Here is a 19,010-nt window from a genome sequence, read left to right as displayed (position 1 = left end):
TCTGGTCTCATCTCATCCCCATCTCTCTCTCTGTCAGAGCTCCCTGGTCTCATCTCATCCCTCTCATCTCTCTCTCTGTCAGAGCTCTCTGGTCTCATCTCATCCCCATCTCTCTCTCTGTCAGAGCTCTCTGGTCTCACCTCATCCCCATCTCTCTCTCTGTCAGAGCTCTCTGGTCTCATCTCATCCCCATCTCTCTCTCTGTCAGAGCTCTCTGGTCTCATCTCATCCCCATCTCTCTCTCTGTCAGAGCTCTCTGGTCTCACCTCATCCCCATCTCTCTCTCTCTCTCTGTCAGAGCTCTCTGGTCTCACCTCATCCCCATCTCTCTCTCTGTCAGAGCTCCCTGGTCTCATCTCATCCCTCTCATCTCTCTCTCTGTCAGAGCTCTCTGGTCTCACCTCATCCCCATCTCTCTCTCTCTCTCTGTCAGAGCTCTCTGGTCTCACCTCATCCCCATCTCTCTCTCTGTCAGAGCTCTCTGGTCTCATCTCATCCCCATCTCTCTCTCTGTCAGAGCTCTCTGGTCTCACCTCATCCCCATCTCTCTCTCTGTCAGAGCTCTCTGGTCTCACCTCATTCCTCTCATCTCTCTCTCTGTCAGAGCTCTCTGGTCTCACCTCATCCCCATCTCTCTCTCTGTCAGAGCTCTTTGTCTCTCTCTCCCTCAGACCCCAATTCTCCTCAGGACACTTTATTTATTTCTCTGTTAGTCTCCACCTCTTCAGAGCAGCCAAGAGCTTTTTATTGGTCAGTCAGTCATCACTGGGCTGGTCCTGGCTGAGAGACAGAGGCTCCAGGCAGACAGCCGGGCCATTAGCTCTGCCCAGAGCCGACTAGAGATACTGGTCAGCTCTGGAAGCTAATGAGAGGATCCTGGGTAAAATACCCTCCTGCTGGAGAAAGGTTGTCTGTGATTGTGATGCGGTATGTTGTCTGAGTTCACACCTTTTTACTTTCATTGTTCGCTTCTGTCTTGGAGGAAAACCAGATGCTTTGGAGGTAACTGGTTTAGTTGTGGGGCAGGGAGTCAGGAACCAATATGCAGCCTTCATGCCATCCTCACCAAGGCACATTTTGAACATGTCTCTACCCTAACTGGGCGTCTGGATGCCTGGCTGAAACGTGTGGAAATGGCCTGTGTTGTCTCGTCTTATAGCTGCAGAAAGAGAAACCATAACGACAGGACAACATTTGAGAGGTGTTGCGTCATGTATGAACTGAACACTGATTGTCAATAATTTACCCTAGCTATCATACCTCACACAGTAGGCTTCGTCTTCAGATTACTTTCCCTGACATTCATTAGTTATGAATCTGTATCCAAATAAAAACGACATCTAAATGCTCCCCAAATATGATTTTTTTACCCCTTTTAATCACAAATTTCGGAGTATCCAATTGGTAGTTACAGTCTTGTCCCATCGCTGCAACTACCGTACGGACTCGGGAGAGGCGAAGGTCGAGAGTCCTCCGAAACATGACCTCGCCAAGCCGCACTGCTTCTTGACACAATACCCACTTAACCCAGAAGCCAGCCGCACCAATGTGTCGGAGGAAACACTGTACAGCTGACAACCGTGCATGCGCTCGGCCCGCCACAAGGAGCGTGATGGGACGAGGACATCCCAGGGAGCCAAACCCCTCCCCTAATCCGGATGACGCTGGGCCAATTGTGCCCCACCTCGTGAGTCTCGGTCGGCTGTGACACAGCCTGGAATCGAACCAGGATCTGTAGTGACGCAGCTATCACCGCTGCTCCCCAATGTTTTTAACAAGGCCTAGTAATCCCATCAGTATCCTCAAGTTTTCCTGGATTAGCCTACGTGACTGAGCTGTTCTACTGTACTATCTGGACAGCGTGTTACCGTGGATACAGGGGACTGACTGGAATTCTAGAACCCTGCTGAGCAACACGTGATTGTGATCATATGCTGGTGGACTGAGAGCTGGGATACGATGTGTCCTCAGCTAGCCTAGTCAATCTGACTGGGCCTTAATGACATTAGCAGATGTTGTTGTGTCTTCATGCTGTTTTGAGCTATTTTAAAACTCATTATCTGTTTCTCTCAAACTGTCAGTTCTATTAAAAATCTAAAGCTCAGAGGCAGGCAGATGCTGAAATGTCAGTCTGAGAAAGAAATGAGGATCTCCTTTCTGGTAATCTTTCCTCTGACAGTCGGGTGAATTCTAAAGTTATTGCCTACCCTTTCCTGAGAGGAATACCCATTCAACTAAATGTCTTCCTGTTCCATCTTCATTTCTCAACAGAGCTCTTTTCATTATGGAATCCCTTTGTGTCTTAATGAGGAAGAGAATGTAGAGATGATGATGATGTTACCGCAACAGAGATGCTTAGAACCAGATCATTACTGTGGATGGGAACAGAATGACTTAACTTACTAATGTTGTCAAAGTATATAGTGTAGTTGTTACATACTAAGAAGGAACGTGTTCCCCACGGGAATGGTTTTCCAGGTAGATGACTGGGCTAAAAGGGGATAGTTTTCCCAATGACACACATCCACTGCCAGGCAAGACTTGGCAAGGGGGAGCCTATCCCTGTCCACCAGGGCCCGTGTCACAGCTGATGTCTGTCCCTGTCCACCAGGGCCCGTGTCACAGCTGATGTCTGTCCCTGTCCACCAGGGCCCGTGTCACAGCTGATGTCTGTCCCTGTCCACCAGGGCCCGTGTCACAGCTGATGTCTGTCCCTGTTCACCAGGGCCCGTGTCACAGCTGATGTCTGTCCCTGTTCACCAGGGCCCGTGTCACAGCCGACGTCTGTCCCTGTTCACCAGGGCCCGTGTCACAGCCGACGTCTGTCCCTGTTCACCAGGGCCCGTGTCTCAGCTGACGTCTGTCCCTGTTCACCAGGGCCCGTGTCACAGCCGACGTCTGTCCCTGTTCACCAGGGCCCGTGTCACAGCCGACGTCTGTCTGTCCCTGTTCACCAGGGCCCGTGTCACAGCCGACGTCCGTCTGTCCCTGTTCACCAGGGCCCGTGTCACAGCTGATGTCTGTCCCTGTTCACCAGGGCCCGTGTCACAGCCGACGTCTGTCCCTGTTCACCAGGGCCCGTGTCTCAGCTGATGTCTGTCCCTGTTCACCAGGGCCCGTGTCACAGCCAACGTCTGTCCCTGTTCACCAGGGCCCGTGTCACAGCCGACGTCTGTCCCTGTTCACCAGGGCCCGTGTCACAGCTGATGTCTGTCTGTCCCTGTTCACCAGGGCCCGTGTCTCAGCTGATGTCTGTCTGTCCCTGTTCACCAGGGCCCGTGTCTCAGCTGATGTCTGTCCCTGTTCACCAGGGCCCGTGTCTCAGCTGATGTCTGTCCCTGTTCACCAGGGCCCGTGTCACAGCTGATGTCTGTCTGTCCCTGTTCACCAGGGCCCGTGTCACAGCCGACGTCTGTCCCTGTTCACCAGGGCCCGTGTCACAGCCGACGTCTGTCCCTGTTCACCAGGGCCCGTGTCACAGCCGACGTCTGTCCCTGTTCACCAGGGCCCGTGTCTCAGCTGATGTCTGTCCCTGTTCACCAGGGCCCGTGTCACAGCTGATGTCTGTCCCTGTTCACCAGGGCCCGTGTCTGTCCCTGTTCCTCCCTGTGCGTCTTACGTGTTTCTTCACAGCACCTTGTTGATAGGAGCTGAATCTAGTTAATACTGTGTCAGTTAAAACAGGGCCTGTTACTGTGTGTGTTTCTCCAGACACATGACTAATGTGTTTTTGTCTCTTCCAGGCCTCCTTCCTCACCAAGAAGCTCAACATCACAGGGAAGAGGGTGAACCTGGCCATATGGGTAAGGCCTGCTCTCTCTCAGCGTGTCGGACACTCCTCTGGGTCCCAAATGGCATCCTGTTCCCTACATGGTGCACTGCTTTTGACCAGGGATCATATGGGGAACAGGATGTAGATCCCTTCATCTGCTTTGACTTCCTGTTCCTCCTCGAAGAAATGATATGGTCCTGCAGTGATCTCCCTCTGTCCAGTAACACATGGTCCTGCAGTGATCTCCCTCTGTCCAGTAACACATGGTCCTGCAGTGGTCTCCCTCTGTCCAGTAACACATGGTCCTGCAGTGATCTCTCTCTGTCCTGTAACACATGGTCCTGCAGTGATCTCTCTCTGTCCTGTAACACATGGTCCTGCAGTGATCTCTCTCTGTCCTGTAACACATGGTCCTGCAGTGATCTCCCTCTGTCCAGTAACACATGGTCCTGCAGTGATCTCTCTCTGTCCTGTAACACATGGTCCTGCAGTGATCTCCCTCTGTCCAGTAACACATGGTCCTGCAGTGATCTCTCTCTGTCCTGTAACACATGGTCCTGCAGTGATCTCTCTCTGTCCTGTAACATATGGTCCTGCAGTGATCTCTCTCTGTCCTGTAACACATGGTCCTGCAGTGATCTCTCTCTGTCCTGTAACACATGGTCCTGCAGTGATCTCTCTCTGTCCTGTAACATATGGTCCTGCAGTGATCTCTCTCTGTCCTGTAACACATGGTCCTGCAGTGATCTCTCTGTCCTGTAACACATGGTCCTGCAGTGATCTCTCTCTGTCCAGTAACACATGGTCCTGCAGTGATCTCTCTCTGTCCTGTAACACATGGTCCTGCAGTGATCTCTCTCTGTCCTGTAACACATGGTCCTGCAGTGATCTCTCTCTGTCCAGTAACACATGGTCCTGCAGTGATCTCTCTCTGTCCTGTAACACATGGTCCTGCAGTGATCTCTCTCTGTCCTGTAACACATGGTCCTGCAGTGATCTCTCTCTGTCCTGTAACACATGTTCCTGCCTCATTTGATGCAATAGGAACAGGAGTTTGTCATCCATTTTGATTTGAGTCAGTCTGTGTCAGGCAGAGAGAGATGCATCGTTTACATTATTTGGCTGAATCAGTCTGGCTTGCAGGTGTTTCTTCCTTCTTGTGTGTAATGTTGTTCTTGCCACCAATCTGTAGCCAGTCACTGTCCATGGTTAGTGTTTCAAACGGTCTTTTTCCAGAGGCTTGAACGGTGGTCTCTCTCTCTCTCTCTCCACTCCAGGATACAGCAGGTCAGGAGCGGTTCCACGCGTTAGGTCCCATCTACTACAGAGACTCCAACGGAGCGATATTGGTCTATGACATCACAGATGAGGACTCTTTCCAGAAGGTAGCTATAATCTCCTCGGGGGGAGAACAGCAGAGCTGTGTCTCAAAGAGCACCCTAATCCCTATACGATGCACTACATTTGACCAGGGCCCATAGGGAAACAGGGTGCTATTAGGAACACAGCCTCTGAAGAGAAGAACATAATTTCAAAAATGAGTTACATAGAAATGTCCAGATTATATTACTGAAATGTTTTCTATTGATTTACATATTCATATTTAATTTGCATCAGTGTCTCGTGTTCTAATGTTGAAATTTGTTTTCTTGAACTGTAAATCGATGTGAAATGTAATGTTTTTTGCTTTGTAGGTGAAAAACTGGGTCAAAGAATTGAGGAAAATGTTGGGGAATGAGATTTGTTTATGTATAGTAGGTAAGTTATTGCAGACCATAGCTAACTTTTCACTTTTCAACACGTCTTATTTTATTGTTTGTCACATTTCACCCTGTAAATGGATCGATCTTGAAGGGGCGCAGAGAATTTATTTTAGTTACGGGCCCTGCAATTAAATAGAAATCCTAATAATTTCATTAATGTTGCCAGGATGGAGGGAGTCTCGAACAGAGTTTGTTTGTCTCAGATATTCTGTTGCCTCCAAGTTTCAGTCACGTAAGACAAGCTGTCAGACAGCTAAATGTGCTCCAAACACATCCCATTGCTCTCGCCCTCTGAAATGTCAAAACTAAAGCCTAGAACTATCAACCCTGACGTTCACAAAGTTCTCTCCGACCAGCAGCTAGGGAACCTTTCAAATGCAGGACGAGTTGCACGGAGGAAATAATTGTTGACATTGTTGTGGTTACATCCTCCTCAATATTTATGTGATATCTTAACTAGAGCCCGACCCATATGGGATTTTAGGGAGGCAACAGTCACCGATTTCGATATATTGTTTTTTTAGAGGTGGAATTAAAAACACACTTTTTTCTCACATTGTGTTCTAAAGGTTTAACAGATACTCAAAATTATGATTTCTTAACGAAATATTAAAAATAACGCATCATTTAAGAACATTTTATTTGTTGTTTACAAGATAACCACCAAAAAGCTACTATATCCTAAATAAGTATGAAAGTAAATGCAAAACCTTTGTTCAGTTTACCTCCTTAGACAAATATTTAAGTTGTACCTATCTATGGCAGTGCAGAATACAGAGGTGTCTGTGCTGAAACACTAATTAACAAGGTCTCAAAGTCAATCTGAAACTGCACCGTTCACAACCTAGGCAGTGAGATGCAGTTCGTAATATCACCACTAGATGTCAGGTCATGTAAAGAAACACTTCATGGTAACCTCCCAATGAGAGCTTGTTATGACAACCACACGCTAGTTGTTCATTATGAAACATGTTTTCTTACTGAAACCATCATGTAAATTACACACTTATTCAATAAAACATTTATTATTTCAACTAACGGCATGTGTTGATGACAAATTGTTCATGCTAGAAAATCCTTACCACACTGGTTTTAGTCACACGTTGTAATTTAACTAGCTGGCTAACAATCTAATCTCGTCATGAATGCAAGCACATGGCCTGAATGACAGATCTGAGGCTACTGTCTTGTTTTTTGCAGATTGTATATTTCAGAAAAACGACCTAAAACCCAGTAACATAATAGGGCTAGACAGTAACGGTATTCTTTTAGTATCAAGGATGACTGGTCACTTTGCCACCAGTCCAGTGTTCGCATACAAGTAGCACAGATTGCTAGCTAGCTAGGCTAACTACCGTGCTGGCTAGCTGCAAGCCTAACTAACGTTAACGAAGTGAAAAATGTGATGAGGACAGGGCTGCTTGCTTGGTGAAGTGTACTTTATTTACTTATTCAAATATGCTGTCGCTGGCTGTGGCAAACTACTCACTGTCAACCCACCATGTCTACGCTCTTTCACGTTGTGATGTAGAGCTGAATGATGCTCAGTGAGCAGTCCATAGAGCGCCCTCTTCAGACGGATTTGTTTATTCTATCTATATAATATCTGCGCTTTAGCTGTGGAATAACGATACAAATATTTTTGTAAAAGGCTAATATCGGCCGAAATATATATATATTTTTATATTGGTCAATCAATCAAATGTATTTATGTAGCCCTTTGTACATCAGCTGATATCTCAGTGCTGTACAGAAACCCAGCCTAAAACCCCAAACAGCAAGCTATGCAGGTGTAGAAGCACGGTGGCTAGGAAAAACTCCCTAGAAAGGCCAAAACCTAGGAAGAAACCTAGAGAGGAACCAGGCTCTGAGGGGTGGCCAGTCGTCTTCTGGCTGTGCCGGGTGGAGATTATAACAGTACATGGCCAAGATGTTCAAACGTTTATAGATGACCTGCAGGGTCAGATAATAATAATCACATATTGGTCAACCGATTTATGGGATCTAATCTTAACTAGACAAACCTCCGTAGGAAAGTTATTTTAATTGTTTTCTCACAAAAATCTGGTGGAAAATGACCATATACTGAATAAAAATATTACCGCAACGATTTTACTGAGTTACAGTTCATATAAGGAATTCGGTCAATTGAAATAAATGCATTGGGCGCTAATCTATGGATTTCACATGACTGGGCAGGGGTGCAGCCATAGGTTGGCCTGGGAGGGCGTAGGCCCACCCACTTGGGAGACAGGCACATCCACTGAGCAATCAGAAAAATATTTTTTCCCCACAAAATAACTTTATTACTGACAGAAATTATGGTAGAGAAATGAACATTCAATCCCCTGGCAATAGCTTTGGTGCCAATTGCACGCTCCCTCAAAACTTGAAACTTCTGTGGCATTTTGTTGTGTGACAACTGCATTTTTTTTAGTGGCCCTTTATTGTCCCCAGCACAAGGTGCACCTGTGTAATGATCATGGCGTTTAATCAGCTTCTTGATATGCCACATCTTTCAGGTGGATGGGTTATCTTTGCAAAGGAGAAATGCTCACAAACAGGAATGTAAATACATTTGTGCACAATATTTGAGAGATATTTTTGTCAGTATGGAACATTTCTGCGTTCTTTTATTTTAGCTTATGGGACCAACACTTTACATGTTGCATTTTATATTTTTGTTATATATATATATAATACACACTGAGCAAATATATATATATATATATATATATATATATATATATATATATATATATATATATATATATATATAGATATGGTGTAATTGTTTGTGATGGTCAATGACTTCTGCATTGTAAATCATGAGTTAAACTAACGCTGTCAAGATAAACATGACTGTTGCAGTCACGACCCCCATCACATGACAGGGTTCTAACCTCAATGGTCTCTTCCTGGTTAAATAAAGTGTGCCTTCAATCTACTATACGTACAGTTGGTGGTGCTAATGTCAAATATACAGTATGTGATCTCTAAACTAATACATCCTCTTTGTTCTTCTCTTAGGTAATAAAGTAGATCTGGAGAAAGAGAGACATGTATCAGTTGAAGAGGCAGAAGGGTTTGTTTTGTCACTCTTCTCCTTGTACAGCAGGGCTGTTCAGTCTTATCAGCTTATGGAGCTGTACTGCTTTTGGAGTACCTTTTCATAACGTTGTCTAAACAGGAAGTCGACAGCCTTCTTTTGTTTGTAAATGTCGATGTAATTGAATGGTGATTGGTCTGAATGTTAACTAAACGTGATTTGGTCGGAATATTGATAACTTAAAAACGCACATTTGTCTGAGTGTTGACAACTGAATGGTGATTGGTGTAACGGATTGGTCTGTCTTCTCTGTGGATTCCTCTCCTCACAGGTATGCAGAGTCCGTGGGGGCGAAACACTACCACACATCAGCCAAACTAAACAAGGGAATAGAAGAACTGTTCCTAGACCTGTGTAAAAGTAAGCAGCCGTTCTCACGTGTTATGGAATAGTGATGATGAATGTACCGGCTCAGGTTGAGACAAAAATCAAATTCTTGAAACGATTTATATTATGATGGACCAGTTGGTAGGACTTTGATATTTGTTGATAGTACTTCTGAATTTTGTAGATTGGACTTAAAGCTTTTGTTTGTAGGATGTTTGGCTTTTCTTGGTTGTAAGGACTTTCAGCTTTTGTTGGTAGGACTTTGGTCTCCCACAGTATTGACTCTCCCTCTCGTCGCCCTTTTGTTGACAGGAATGATGGAGACGGCCCAAGCAGAGGAGAGGGCGAAGGGTAACGGAGCCAGCCAGTCAACGACATCACGAAGGGGGGTACAGATCGTGGACGATGACCCTCAAGCCGCCACGGCCGCGGGGGGCTGCTGCTCATCCGCTTAACCTCCACCCTCCACATCCCAACTTACCCCCCCACCTCCATGTCCCAACTTAACCCCCACCTCCACGTCCCAACTTACCCCCCACCTCCACGTCCCAACCTACCCCCCCCTCCCCCTTCCCCCCCCCTTAAGCAACCAGGACTGTTGCCTCTGCCCTCAGCCTCCCCTCTCATCTCCCTCCTTATGACATGAAGACTGCTGTTCTCCCTCTGAGTCATCGTACACTTTACTCACTACACTTCTCCCTCTATGGAACAATGTGCTGGCTTATATACTATTCTTTATACTGTAATATTCATTCATTGGTGCCCATTCCTGACCCATCCATATGAGACTTCTGACACCCCCTGCTGACCCATCCATATGAGACTTCTGACACCCCCTCCTGACCCATCCGTATGAGACTTCTGACACCCCCTGCTGACCCATCCGTATGAGACTTCAGACACCCCCTGCTGACCCATCCGTATGAGACTTCTGACACCCCCTCCTGACCCATCCGTATGAGACTTCTGACACCCCCTCCTGACCCATCCGTATGAGACTTCTGACACCCCCTGCTGACCCATCCGTATGAGACTTCTGACACCCCCTGCTGACCCATCCGTATGAGACTTCTGAGTGATGAAGAGGTGAAGAGAACATGAAAGGAAGGAATCTGCCTCTGTCTTTCTACAAACTAGCAGATGGACTTCTAACACACTAGTGTGAAATACACACTCACACACTGTCGTGAAATACACACACACACACTGTCCCCACCTCTCTCAAATGAACACAAACCAACAGACTACATTATAACTCATAAACACTCATACCCCAGATTTCTAGGCCTTTTTTTTTTGCGAGGATAATGTGCATGATGAGGTGATCCGTCTCTGAAGGCTTCATTTGGTTTCTCTTTAGAGAAAGAAGAAGAAAAAACTGATCTTTATTGTTGATAAACTAAAGTACATGTTGTATGGAAATGTGTCCAAGCCCTCGGTACTGCTTCTTCTTCTGTGGTGGTGAAGTGGTGAAAGCCCTCTGATTCCGTCATCCAGCTCTTTTCTTGGCCTGTGTTCATAAAGCTTCTCGGTAGGAGTCCCACCTGTCTCTGTAACCTTATTGAGTTCTAAAAGAGTAAACTGATCCTAGATCAGCGTTTCTGCTCTGAGACCCTTTATGAATACAGACATTGTGCTTTTTCAATAACAAAAAAAAAAAACGTAAGTTCTCTCTTCCCCTCCTTTCTCTTGATCTTTCTCTCTGATTTAAACAGCAGATGTTTTGCACTGACCCGTCACTATCGATGCTTTTGTTATACTGCGTTTTCTTCCTGTTTGCTGAGTTTCTCTGTGAAAAATGTAAATGACAACAACAAAAAATACATTTAAAAAAACAACCCAAAAAACGGATGAAGAGTATGAATAACGTTGGATGTTTTATCTGCTTTTTACAGGCTTTGGGGAAAGGATACGCAGGTGTAGGAAAGTGTACAATAGTCTTAATGATTGTAAAATGAAATAACAATTGTGGATGAAAGCACACTTTCTGGAATTGTAATTTTTTAAACTGCTAGTGTCGTGTTTTGTAATAGAACAATTATAACTATTTACAACGCAGAGGTGTCAAATACATTGTCATTCTTTTTTATGAAACAATGGAAGCTTCAGTACACATCCTCCAACCGTTTTGAACTTAGACTCAAACATATTCAGAATACATAGCGTTAGGTAGTCACGTACTGCTTCTGATTGGAGGAGAACATGTTCTACTGCTTCTGATTGGAGGACAACATGTTCTACTGCTTCTGATTGGAGGACAACATGTTCTACTGCTTCTGATTGGAGGAGAACATGTTCTACTGCTTATGATTGGAGGAGAACATGTTCTACTGCTTATGATTGGAGGAGAACATGTTCTACTGCTTATGATTGGAGGAGAACATGTTCTACTGCTTATGATTGGAGGAGAACATGTTCTACTGCTTATGATTGGAGGAGAACATGTTCTACTGCTTATGATTGGAGGAGAACATGTTCTACTGCTTATGATTGGAGGAGAACATGTTCTACTGCTTATGATTGGAGGAGGACATGTTCTACTGCTTATGATTGGAGGAGGACATGTTCTACTGCTTCTGATTGGAGGAGGACATGGTCTACTGCTTCTGATTGGAGGAGGACATGTTCTACTGCTTCTGATTGGAGGAGAACATGTTCTACTGCTTCTGATTGGAGGAGGACATGTTCTACTGCTTCTGATTGGAGGAGGACATGTTCTAAAAGTGTAACTTCCTGAGACTATACCAACGGACTGTGATCACCAACACCATGTATAGAAGTTCTCCTGGCGCCGGCTACACCAAGAGGAGACCTACGGGGAGGGAGACTTCATTCCAGATCTCATGTTATTTAATTACATGTCTATGGTGGATTTCTGCAGGGAAACGGGGAGAGATTCATGATTGGTCTCTGCTCTACAGACCTGGGTTCAAAGACTATTCAACAACGTTTGCTTGAGCCAGATAGGCAGGGTTTTCACTTTTAGTTCCACAAGCAGTCACAGCTAAAGTATTGGTAATGATATGGAATAGTGTTGGTAATGATATGGAATAGTGTTGGTAATCATGGAATAGTGTTGGTAATGATATGGAATAGTATTTGAACCCAGATGTGCTACTCTGCCCTGGTTTATCCTCACCAGGATGAAAAGCTTCATTTCATTTGCTGACTGGTTAAACCCAGTCATTACAGCCTCTGGTCTCCATAAGACTTAACCATACAGTGCTGACTGGTTAAACCCAGTCACTACAGCCTCTGGTCTCCATAAGACTTAACCATACAGTGCTGACTGGTTAAACCCAGTCACTACAGCCTCTGGTCTCCATAAGACTTAACCATACGGTGCTGACTGGTTAAACCCAGTCACTACAGCCTCTGGTCTCCATAAGACTTAACCATACAGTGCTGACTGGTTAAACCCAGTCACTACAGCCTCTGGTCTCCATAAGACTTAACCATACAAGGTAGAACTACATACTGTATCCACACCGTGATAAAGAGAGATTCCCCTACACCAGGGCTGTCCAACCCTGTTCCTGGAGATCTACCGTCCTGTAGGTTTTCACTCCAACCCTGTTCCTGGAGAGCTACCGTCCTTTAAGTTTATACTCCAACCCTGTTCCTGGAGATCTACTGTCCTGTAGGTTTTCTCTCCAACCCTGTTCCTGGAGATCTACTGTCCTGTAGGTTTATACTCCAACCCTGTTCCTGGAGATCTACTGTCCTGTAGGTTTTCACTCCAACCCTGTTCCTGGAGATCTACTGTCCTGGTAGGTTTATACTCCAACCCTGTTCCTGGAGATCTACTGTCCTGTAGGTTTTCTCTCCAACCCTGTTCCTGGAGATCTACTGTCCTGGTAGGTTTATACTCCAACCCTGTTCCTGGAGATCTACTGTCCTGTAGGTTTTCACTCCAACCCTGTTCCTGGAGATCTACTGTCCTGTAGGTTTATACTCCAACCCTGTTCCTGGAGATCTACTGTCCTCGAGGTTTATACTCCAACCCTGTTCCTGGAGATCTACTGTCCTCGAGGTTTATACTCCAACCCTGTTCCTGGAGATCTACTGTCCTGTAGGTTTATACTCCAACCCTGTTCCTGGAGATCTACTGTCCTGTAGGTTTTCTCTCCAACCCTAATCTAGCACACCTGATTCTAATAATTAGCTGGTTCATAAACTGAATCGGGTTAGTTACAACTGGGGTTGAAAGGAAAACCTACAGGAGTGTAGCTCTCCAGGAACAGGGTTGGACAGCCCTGCCCTACACATTTGACAAGCTCAGTCTTCAATGAAGTAGTCTTCATGGTTTGGGTTGTTCTAGAGGCTGGTAACATGTAAATGATGGTCTTTCACTACTGTTGCTGTGGCTCTAAACACTGGTTCCATGCAAATATGTTCTTGGACTAGTGTAAGAGATAGTGGAAACTCCCTCTAGCCCATGCATAGTCCTACACCAATTCAATGCTTTTAAATGTGTGTGGAAGGAGATCATGAGAATTGGTATGCATGTACATTGCAAACCCTGTCTGTCCCTGTGGTGAGCTCCTCTCACTCCAGTAACTACAACCAACCATGTCTGAAGCCTGGCTGGTTCCACACGAGGCAGGCAGCCATCAGAGCTGCGTCATTCTCTGGGGCTAGAGCTTCCTGCCTCAGATCAGCTGATTGTAACATTCAGTGAGGTGAAATGTTCAGATTGTAGCAGATGGAAATGTAATGTATAGCTGATGCATTCAATTCACTGTTCTACACGACGGATATCTGTCCTACACGACGGACGATATCTGTTCTACACGACGGACGATATCTGTACTACACGACGGACGATGTCTGTTCTACACGACGGACGATGTCTGTTCTACACGACGGACGATGTCTGTTCTACACGACGGACGATGTCTGTACTACACGACGGACGATGTCTGTTCTACACGACGGACGATGTCTGTTCTACACGACGGACGATGTCTGTTCTACACGACGGACGATGTCTGTTCTACACGACGGACGATGTCTGTTCTACACGACGGACGATGTCTGTTCTACACGACGGACGATGTCTGTTCTACACGACGGACGATGTCTGTTCTACACGACGGACGATGTCTGTTCTACACGACGGACGATGTCTGTTCTACACGACGGATATCTGTCCTACATGAGTCCCATAGGGTGGCGCACAATTGGCCCAGCGTCGTCCGGGTTTGGCCAGGGTAGGCCGTCATTGTAAATAAGAATTTGTTCTTAACTGACTTGCCAAGTTAAATAAAGGTTAAATAAAAAATAATATAAATAAATGTGGAAGTCTACCTAAATATCCATTTACACCACTCAGATGATACCCATGTCATTTAAACCATACAAATGGGTGATTCTGCTGACTGTTGAGATACTTTTGTGTATATAGTGAATCCTCTTAAAATTAGTGGACTCGGCAATTTCAGCCCCACCCGTTGTTGTCCAGTGTATAACATCGAGCACACAGCCATGCAATCTCATTGGCAGTAGAATGACTGAAGAGCTCAGTCACTTTCAACGTGGCACCGTCATAGGATGCCACTTTTCCAACAAGTCAGTTCGTCAAGTGTAGGCTCTGCTAGAGCTGCCCCGCTCAAATGTAAGTGCTGTTATTGTGAAGTGGAAACGTCTAGGAGCAACAACGGCTCAGCTGCGAAGTGGTAGGCCACACAAGCTCACAGAACGGGACCGCTGAAGCACGTAACGCGTAAACATTATCTGTCCTCAGTTGCAACACTCACTACCGAGTTACAAACTGCTTCTGGAAGTGTAACCGATGTGAAATGGCTAGCTAGTTAGCGGTGGTGCGCGCTAATAGCGTTTCAATCGGTGACGTCACTCGCTTTGAGACCTTGAAGTAGTGGTTCCCCTTGCTCTGCAAGGGCCGCAGCTTTTGTGGAGCGATGGGTAACGATGCTTCGTGGGTGAATGTTGTTGATGTGTGCAGAGGGTCCCTGGTTCGCGCCCGGGTCGGGGCGAGCGGACGGGCTAAAGTTAAACTGTTACAGAAGCAATGTCAGCACAATAACTGTTCGTCGGGAGCTTCATGAAATGGGTTTCCATGGCCGAGCAGCCGGACACAAGCCTAAGATCACCATACTCAATGCAAAGTGTTGGCTGGAGTGGTGTAAAGCTTTCCACCATTGGACTCTGGAGCAGTTGAAATATGTTCTCTGGAGCGATGAATCACGCTTCACCATCTGGCAGTCCAATGGACGAATCTGTGTTTGGTGGATGCCAGGAGAACGCTACCTGCCTCTATGAATAATGCCAACTGTAAAATGTGGTGGTCTGTTGCAGTTTTTCATGGTTCGGGCTAGGCCCCTTAATTCCAGTATAGGGAAATCTTTATTCTACAGCATACAATGACATTCTAGATTGTTCTGTGCTTCCAACTTTGTGGCAACCTGTTTCAGCATGACAATGCTCCCGTGCACAAAGCGAGGTCCATACAGAAATGGCTTGTTGAGATCGGTGTGGAAGAACTTGACTGGCCTGCACAGAGTCCTGACCTCAACCCCATCGAACACCTTTGGGATGAATTGGAACGAATGAATACACTAGTCTGAAGCCAGGACATCATGTCTATGATGACATTAATCATCACCTTAAAGAGATACTCCGGTACTTTTGTATACTTTTTAGCCAGAGGTTCTGAAAGTAGCACTCACAAGCCAAAAGTGGTCCCCGGAAATGGCATACTACGTCACATACAGTTGAAGTCGGAAGTTTACATACACCTTAACCAAATATATTTAAACTTATTATGGCTGCATCCCGCTACCGGGATCGATATGACAGCAGCCAGATAAAGTGCAGGGCGCCAAATTCAAAAAACAGAAATCTCATAATTAAAATTCCTCAAACATACATGTGTCTTATATCATTTTAAAGGTATTCTTGTTGTTAATCCCACCAAAGTGTCCGATTTCAAATATGCTTTTCAGCGAAAGCACTACAAACGATTATGTTAGGTGACCATCAAACCACAAACAGGCACAGCCATTTATCCAGCGAAAGATAGCAGTCAGATAAAGTGGAAATAGAGATCAAATTAATCACTAACCTTTGATTATCTTCATCAGATGACACTCATAGGACTTCATGTTACACAATACATGCATGTTTTGTTTGATAAAGTTCATATTTATAACATTGGCGCGTTAGATTCACTAGTTCCAAAAACATCCAGTGATGGTGCATAGCCACATCGTTTCAACAGAAATACTCATCATAAATATAGATGATAATACAAGTTATACACATGGAATTATAGATATACCTCTCCTTAATGCAACCGCTGTGTCAGATTTCAAAAAAACTTTACGGAAAAAGCAAATCATGCAATAATCTGAGACGGAGCTCAGAACAATAGCCAAATTAGCCGCCATGTTGGACTCAACAGAAACCAGAAAATACATGATAAATGTTTCCTAAACCTTTGATGAACTTCATCAGAATGCAGTCCTAGGAATCCCAGGTCCACAATAAATGCTTGATTTGTTCAATAATGTCCGTTATTTATGTCCAATTAGCTACTTTGGTTCGCGCCTTCGGTAAACAATTCTAAAGTCAGAAAGCGCCTCCACTATAACGTGACGAAATGTCCAAAAGTTCTGTAACAGTCAGTAGAAACATGTCAAACGATGTACTGAATCAATCTTTAGAATGTTGTTAACATCTTGAATAACGTTCCAACCGGAGAATTAGATTGACTTCAGAAGAGCGGTGGAACAGACGTCCTACTCATGTGAAGGCGCATGGTGAATGCGTGATCAGCCCGTGGAAGTGATTACTCATTCCTGTCTCCTTCGGCCCCCCTTCACATTAGAGTCATCAGAAAAAGTTCTGTTGACTATTGACATCTAGTGGAAGCCGTAGGAAGTGAAAACTCATCTATATCTCACTGTCATTTCAATTGAGAGCATGGTTGAAAATCTGACACCTCAGAAACAATTCAAACAGGAAGTGGAACTTCTCAGGTTTTTGCCTGCCATATGAGTTCTGTTATACTCACAGACATAATTCAAACAGTTTTAGAAACTTCAGAGTGTTTTCTATCCAATATGAATAATAATATGCATATATTAGCAACTGGGACTAAGGAGCAGGCCGTTTAATATGGGCACCTCTGTGCACCTTTCATCCAAGCTTCTCAATACTGCCCCAGCAGCCATAAGAAGTTAAACTCAGTTTTTCACAATTCCTGACATTTAATCCTTGTAAAAATTCCATGTCTTAGGTGTTAGGATCACCACTTTATTTTAAGAATGTGAAATGTCAGAATAATAGTAGAGAGAATTATTTATTTCAGCTTTTATTTCATCACATTCCCAGTGGGTCAGAAGTTTACACACACTCAATTAGTATTTGGTAGCATTGCCTTTAAATTGTTTAACTTGGGTCAAACGTTTCGGGTAGCCTTCCACAAGCTTCCCACAAAAAGTTGGTTGAATTTTGCCCCATTCCTCCTGACAGAGCTGGTGTAACTGAGTCAGGTTTGTAGGCCACCTTGCTCGCTCACGCTTTTTCAGTTCTGCCCACACATTTTCTATAGGATTGAGGTCAGTGTTTTGTCATGGCCACTCCAATACCTTGACTTTGTTGTCCTTAAGCCATTTTGCCACAACTTTGGAAGTATGCTTGAGGTCATTGTCCATTTGGAAGAACCATTTGCGACCAAGCTTTAACTTCCTGACTGATGTCTTGAGATGTTGCTTCAATATATCCACATCATTTTCTTTCCTCATGATGCGTCTATTTTGTGAAGTGCACCAGTCCCTCCTGCAGCAAAGCACCCCCACAACATGGTGCTGCCACCCCCGTGCTTCACGGTTGGGATGGTGTTCTTCGGCTTGCAAGCCTCACCCTTTTTCCTCCAAACATAACGATGGTCATTATGGCCAAACAGTTCTATTTTTGTGTCATCAGACCAGAGGACATTTCTCCAAAAAGTATGATCTTTGTCCCATGTGCAGTTAACTGTAGTCTGGCTTTTTTATGGCGGTTTTGGAGCAGTGGCTTCTTCCTTGCTGAGCGGCCTTTCAGGTTATGTCAAAATAGGACTCGTTTAACTGTGGATATAGATACTTTTGTACCTGTTTCCTCCAGCATCTTCACAAGGTCCTTTGCTGTTGTTCTGGGATTGATTTGTACTTTTTGCACCAAAGTACGTTCATCTTTAGGAACTCGTTTCCTTCCTGAGCGGTATGATGGTTGCGTAGTACCATTGTGTTTATACTTGCGTACTATTGTTTGTATAGATGAATGTGGTACCTTCAGGCGTTTGGAAATTGCTCCCAAGGATGAACCAGACTTGTGGAGGTGTACAATTTTTTTTCTGAGGTCTTGGCTGATTTCTTTTGATTTTCCCACGATGTCAAGCAAAGAGGCACTGAGTTTGAAGGTCGGCCTTGAAATACATCCACAGGTACACCTCCAATTGACTTAAATGATGTCAATCAGAAGCTTCTAATGTCATGACATAATTTTCTGGAATTTTCCAAGCTGTTTAAAGGCACAGTCAACTTAGTGTATGTAAACTTCTGACCCACCGGAATTGTGATACGGTGAATTATAAGTTAAATAATCTGTCTGTAAACAATTGTTGGAAAAATTACTTTTGTCATGCACAAAGTAGATGTCCTAACCGACTTGCCAAAACTATAGTTTGTTAACAAGAAACGTGCGAGAGGCTGACGCTCATTGGCTATAACTGCTAGGGGGCTGGCCCACGTTGGGGGAAATGTTGAGAAATGTATTTAAAAAAACAGTTGCTTTTAAACTAGGGATTTGATGGTTAATTGAGGTAAAGTAATTCTGCTCACAGATTAAGCATGTATGACCTATATATGGACACAATCAGCCCAAAGAGGGAGGTTTAGAAAAAATACTTTCTTAGTTGCCAAAGTACTGCATGTCTGTAACTGACTTTTTGCACTCTACATCGTACATCTTTTTATAAGACATATGTTCGTTTCATTCTCTTAATATAAGAATTCTGTTAACACACCAAGTATTT

At 44.6% G+C, this 19,010-nt stretch overlaps 1 protein-coding gene across 1 annotated transcript in view; it reads left to right on the top strand.

Moving 5' to 3' along the window:
- LOC139533598 (ras-related protein Rab-21) overlaps nucleotides 1–11,029 on the top strand; it is a 32,817-nt gene extending 21,788 nt beyond the window's left edge. The window contains exons 2-7 of the mRNA XM_071331749.1: nucleotides 3,744–3,803; nucleotides 5,050–5,157; nucleotides 5,467–5,530; nucleotides 8,566–8,620; nucleotides 8,916–9,004; nucleotides 9,284–11,029. Of these exons, the coding sequence (XP_071187850.1) occupies nucleotides 3,744–3,803; nucleotides 5,050–5,157; nucleotides 5,467–5,530; nucleotides 8,566–8,620; nucleotides 8,916–9,004; nucleotides 9,284–9,426 (519 nt within the window). The 3' untranslated portion in view covers nucleotides 9,427–11,029. The remainder of the gene's footprint in view (nucleotides 1–3,743; nucleotides 3,804–5,049; nucleotides 5,158–5,466; nucleotides 5,531–8,565; nucleotides 8,621–8,915; nucleotides 9,005–9,283) is intronic.
- The last annotated feature ends 7,981 nt before the right edge of the window (nucleotides 11,030–19,010 follow it).

The sequence above is a fragment of the Salvelinus alpinus genome, chromosome 11, assembly GCF_045679555.1.
Source record: "Salvelinus alpinus chromosome 11, SLU_Salpinus.1, whole genome shotgun sequence".
In the NCBI taxonomy this organism is placed as follows: domain Eukaryota; kingdom Metazoa; phylum Chordata; class Actinopteri; order Salmoniformes; family Salmonidae; genus Salvelinus; species Salvelinus alpinus.
The sequence above is the reverse complement of the archived record's forward strand: the minus strand, read 5'-3'. Positions and strand labels throughout refer to the sequence as shown.